The sequence below is a fragment of the Condylura cristata genome, unplaced genomic scaffold (assembly GCF_000260355.1).
Source record: "Condylura cristata isolate star-nosed mole 26May11 unplaced genomic scaffold, ConCri1.0 scaffold00005, whole genome shotgun sequence".
NCBI lineage: Eukaryota > Metazoa > Chordata > Mammalia > Eulipotyphla > Talpidae > Condylura > Condylura cristata.
This window is the reverse complement of record NW_004567106.1, coordinates 32,278,146-32,284,145: the sequence shown is the minus strand read 5'-3', so window position 1 is coordinate 32,284,145 and position 6,000 is coordinate 32,278,146. Positions and strand designations below refer to the sequence as shown.

The 6,000-nt window shown below is 38.9% G+C and overlaps 1 protein-coding gene across 1 annotated transcript in view; it reads right to left on the bottom strand.

Annotated features, from left to right (window-relative positions):
* Positions 1-6,000, bottom strand: part of BMPER (BMP binding endothelial regulator) — a 239,854-nt gene that overhangs the window by 94,498 nt on the left and 139,356 nt on the right. Inside the window, exon 11 of the mRNA XM_004676848.1 lies at positions 4,518-4,563. Coding sequence (XP_004676905.1) covers positions 4,518-4,563 — 46 coding nt within the window. The remainder of the gene's footprint in view (positions 1-4,517; positions 4,564-6,000) is intronic.

Here is a 6,000-nt window from a genome sequence, read left to right as displayed (position 1 = left end):
GGGACTATGGTGGTGGCACAGGGGTGATTTGGTGATGGGAAACGCGCGGGGATTACAATCGAGATGGAAAAAAAAAGTGCAAAATGATGTAAAAATAAACTTTATAATAAAAAAAAAGAATTCTCTCCCCCCCATATATACACAGCCCTTCTATTATATATAAAATCATCATCACTGAGGATTATCTCCATGTCTGAAACCTGACCTTTTGTCAGCAAAGAACTTATCCGATTCAGGTCTCTGTCATGTGTTTCAGTCAAGGTCACACCTACTCTTTACCAGCACATGGTAAAATAACTTCACATAAACCAAGTGCTACCACATCAGAGGTCGTGGCCTTTTTAACACCTAACACACAGTCCTGTGACTCTCAGCCCAGGAAAAAGGGGTCCTACTTAAGGCTGCAGCTCATACTTTGGGAAGAATTAGCACTCTCATGGAGGCTCTACAAAATTTGTTTAGCTCACTTCAAATGTTTTATTTTAAATAAATCATCCAAGCCAGATTTAATTCTTTCCAGTTTAAGAAGGAAGAAAGTACGTCCCATGTTGTTAAAAGAAAGAAATGCGGCCCTCCCTGGTGGCGCAGCGGGTTAAAGCACTGCACTGAGAATCTAAAGCCACTTCCGCATGAGTTCGATTCCCACCTGCCCCGGAGGAGTCCACATGGTGAGGCAGACCTCTCCTGGCCCGCCCGCTGCTCCTCTCAGCAGTGTACTTCATAGATCTGCCTGTTCTGCTCCCCATTCTGTCTCTCACCGCCCCTGAGCCTCTGGTCTGTACCCCAGTTCTGTATGCACAAATAAATCTTTAAAAAAAAAAAAAAAAAAAAAGAAAGAAATGCTCCTCCTACTTCCCTTAGGTCTGATTTCAAGAGAAAATACTTTTCAGTTTTAATAGAATCATCACTGCCCTTTCAAATCAGCCCTGCAAAGACTGGCCTTATCGTGGGGTATGCCACAGTCTTGAGTCCCAAGAATGTGTCTTGCCAGTGGTATTATAAATTACCATCTCACTGACTACTGCAGAGAAAGATTTATAACAGTCTCCTATATATTTAGGTCAAGTTTCCTCCTTGCTATTTCTTCCAGTGATCTGTGAGAGCTCCCAAATACTACCGAAACAGACAGAACCAGTCAATAAGGCAACATTTTGTGGGATTTTAGAACAAACAATTAAATGTCATCACTGGTGGACAGAATACTTAACTGTTACAGATAAAGTATATTTGAGGGTACCTGAAATATCAATTAATTTTATGTACGTATGTATCTGTGTGTGTGTGCCTCCTTTCAAAAAAAGATTGGGAGAAACTTATAGTCACATATACTAAAATATTCCAAAGCATGTAAGTGTAGACATATCGCTTATGGAGTGAAAATAAAGTTATTACTCAACAACTCCATTCCATTACAGGTGGGCTGCAAATTTTTGCTTCTTGGCAACTAAAGATGGTGAATTTTAATCAATCAAGGTATAATTATGTGTCAGCTTTGTTCATTTTCATTTTCCCTTTATCTCCAGTTGAAATAGGAGAGATTCTATTGTTCAATAAGTCAGACTTTTCTTCTACAACCCACTTGGATGTTCTGCATGTATTAAATAAAAATGTTCAATATTGAACTCATTAAAAATATATAGTTATGACTTTATAATTTTTTGGAGGGCTAAGCAATGAAAATACAGAAACATGCTCAATTAAATCCAGATACTTCTGTCATTTTTTTTAACACCAGCAGAAAAACAACTTCATTTTACTCTCCTACTGCATGTGACCACCAGTCTCTCAGTGTAAATGACTGCAGCTAATCCCAGAGGCATTTATTTTTGCATTTGATGGGGCTGATCCTCCCTTTTGGAGCATTAGTGGTTCTCACCAGCAGTGATTATGAGTCCTCAACATCAGCAGACTTTGTTGTTTGTGTGATATTGGGGTTTGGGGCTGTGACTGACATCTAATGGGTAGAGGTCAGAGACGCTGCTGAACATCCTATGAGCCTCAGAAGAACATCCAGAGCAAGGCATTATTTGGTTGCACTGTAACAGGGTGGAAAACTCTGCACTAACTAATGCAATTTATACATATATCCTTGATTTTATTTAAGTAAGACAGAAATAAGTCATTTTCTGATTTTAGAAAACATTAGCCTTAGTTTATACTTCAAGTTTTGTTTGTCTACTTTAAAAAATCATACCTCAAAAGAATTTTTACAAAAGAAGAATTTTATAGAGGAAAAAATGAGACCCAAGATTTTTTCTGGATCCTGGATAGAATGACAAAAGAATTTCAAAATAGGAGGTATTTAGGCAGTAGCTAAAGGACATCAGACTAAATCTACCTGAATGTATTTTGCAAATCTGGGCATTGCTTTAAAAAACTGGAAATCATCCCATCTCTTCACTCAATCTGAACAAATAAACCAAGCCAAACAGAATGCATTTTACAGCATTGATGGAAGAATTGCTGGAGAGCAAGAGAGAGTAAACAGATGGAAAGAACACCAAAGGAAATTGAGAAATAGCCATCTGATGATATCATGTAGATTTGGAGCAAGAACCACATGCCTGGGCTCTTCCCACACTGACCTGCTGGACGCAGGTGCAGAATCAAGGGTGTCCCTGGGGTCCTGCTGGGTGACTTTCTTCCTTGTAAATTCCCTCTCCCGGTGACAGAAGTTAAGAGCTCACTCATGTTTGACATAATACAATATTCAGTATGACCAGTGAAACACTTACCATGCCCTGCCTTCCACTCCTTACTCCCTTCCCCTCTCTCTCCTCACGGGTACCCTACATATGGAAAGGCTAGCTACACATATGTAAACATAAATGTGCTCTTACGCTCAACTGTATCAATCATCACCTTGTTGATTCTTAGAACATAAAGTCAGATAATTCAAGATTTAAGTTTCTGCGCAAGAATGGCCATCTGTTTTTATTAAGCTGATGAGCAGAGATTCTGGCTCATAGCAGTGTGATTGGCAGGTGTGACCTATCTGTGCTCATGCAAATTGCAAGAGGTAAGTAAAAGTCTTAGGAGTTCCTCTGAATCTGTCTCTCCTTCAACTAGGGGATACTTTCTAGGGAAATACAAACATCTCCATTGACATGCTACAGGAAAAATCTTCATCAGTTTTGACTCTATTGTGCTCATCCAGAACGGAATTAAATGAGAGGTAGCCTTTGACCCATCCGTAAACAAAGTTTCCTCAGAGGAAGAATGGAATCTCTGGGAGAATGATTAAATGTAATGGTTTATACACATGTTTTAAAACCAACTGGTGTGTTAACCATAACTAGTTCTTTCCTGGCATTAATTCCTGGACTCTACTAACTCATACTTGGTTGGCCCCTTTAAATTATTTTATAAATTTCACATTCTTTAAAGAAAAAAATCTTTCATTAAATCTATCATTTAATTTTCATTTATCAGCACTTTTATCCAGTATGTAATGTAATAACACTCTGACTCAAAAATAGGGAGGAATGGGGTTTTCTATATTTACATATAAACTATAGAATAGCAATATAAATGTATACTTATAGTCCTATAAATGAACCTATGCATCTGTGGTTAAAAAAAAATCTCGACAGAACCAGAATAACATAGCAATACAAACGCTGATTTTTAGATGAGTGAAATAAGCACACCTGCTTCCCCAGGGAAACTGCTTTCAACTGTCATCAAAACTCACTCTCTCAGCCTGTGTAGTTCAGAAAATACTGTCTAATAGATTTCATGACTTTGTTAATCCTGTTTATTATACATGGAAACTAATTTGACAGACATTACTGACACTCTTCTGTCAGTGAAACACTTCAGAAAGCCATCCCTATGAATTTGAGGAGAAATGAAATGGCAATTTGCTAACAGATGTGGACATGTGGGGATGACATTAAACCTGTTGCTGCGCTCTGTCTGTGTGATTAGAGTGTGGTCTCAGATGACTTTTGGAATTAGCCTTGTGAGACAGAACCTCCAGGAACTCAGTTAAAATGACAGGATGGCAAAACCGTTGCCAGGTCTACGACCTCTTATTTTCTCTTTGCCAACAGCAACACGGATGTGCCCAGGTGAAATGGTGAAGAGGCGGGTGGGTGTGGGAGGAGGAAGTAAGTGCAGCTGTTTGGCTTTATAATGACAGAATGAAAATCCCTCCTAGATTATGTATAATGTTTGGTTTTACTGGATATCATTATCTTAGCCACAAAACTGCAAATGCTATTAGTAGTTAAGACACACACTGAGTTATTTGGTCCTTTTTAAAACCTCATCAGACCATCTATCTTCGAAATTTCTCAAAGCAGCAAATTCCAATGGAAACATCTACATTTGTCTCAATTGAACTTCTGTGATAGCTTTACAATTGACTTAATGGATCTACAGGGAGGGAGGAGGCATACCAACTTATACCTACAGAAATAAAAGGTGCAGGAAATTCACACCACCAATGTTCATGTTGTGCTATAAAAAACAAAGCAAATATTAATAGCATGTTTTCAAAGCAATAGACTTACTTTCAGTGCAAATAGGACAACATCCTTTTCTGTTGAGAATTTTACCCTAATTAGGAGAAAAACACAAAAGAGGTTACTGTTAAGAAATAGGGTTTGCTAAGGACAAGTATCTTTTTTAAATATAATACCAGATAAATCAATGAAATCAGTTCAATCTGTATTTGAAGTCAGTGCCCAGATGGTGATGACGAAGGTGAAAATGAAGTTTCAAGTATCAGGTTCTACGGCTGAACAAAACCATTCAGAGAGCTTTCCTGTTTTGATCCTCCCAGAAATATAATACCTGCAGGACTCATCAGTGTGATCTCCTCACATGAAGACAGAGACAGTCTGAACTTAACTTTTTTATTAATACCCAGATCTAACCCTCTTGATACCAAGGACATACAACACACAAAAAATGGGAAGCTATCTGTCACCTGATCTATCCAGGCAAGGTCTTCCTTCTGCTTCTGCTTGTTGGAGGAACCCAACAGACTGTGACTCAAGCTCGGGCCTCAGCCAAGTCTCGAGATGTGGGTAATATCTGCACTACAAGTCAAACTCAGATTTCTACTCTCAGATGGTGGATGCCAGCCAACTGAAGTCACTATAATGCCATCAATCCTGGAAAGCTGCAAATTTGGAAATGTTAAACTAAGCCCACGGTCTTCCTGGAAATATAACCTCCTGCATTGCTTTTCTTCCTATTTCTCAATGCAGAGCATTTAATGGAGGAAGTATACTCTCAGGCTCCAGATCAGAAAACAAAATGGTCTCATTTCTGATTCAAAATTAATCACAAAGCAAAAGAACTGTGAAGATTAACTATTAGGGATCCCTGCTACGTAATATTCATAGTAGATAGTTTCCTTATGTTACCAAACATCAGGTCCATGGCAAATATTTAGAACATGTTAGGTCCTGATTAATATATTATTGGAATCACTAAGATGTACAGGAAGTTTATTTCCCTTTTTATAGAAGAAGCTGATGTCACGCAGCACGCGTGGCAGAGCCCTAAATCAAGCCCAGTTTGGCATAAGCTGAAAGGCCATGTTCTCTCTGCTCTAGATTTGTATTTTCTTTCATCCTGATCCTTAAGGAAATTTAATATTTATTGAGTATCTGCTATGCACTAGAAAGTGCATTCTTCAGACTACACCTCATGTGTGTGTCACATCTACTCTTCAAATGCAGCTCTCCAGCCCCTGGGTTACAGGAGAAGGAAATCATGGAGCTGGGCCCTGGTGAGTGTCGCCAGAGCTCCACACAGATGCGGCTCCTTCCCTAGCCCACTATCAGTCAGATGCATGCAGAACACAGCCAGACAGGCACGCTCAACAGAAAGATGCTGGTTAACAATTGAAGAACTGGAACCACATTGGCTCACTTTTGCAGTCTGTAATGACTTTGAATAAGATTTAAAACTCAGTTCTATTTAGGCTTGTCCTGGTTTGCGCCATCACCACATATTTTCCTTGCTGGAACTCTGTTATCTATT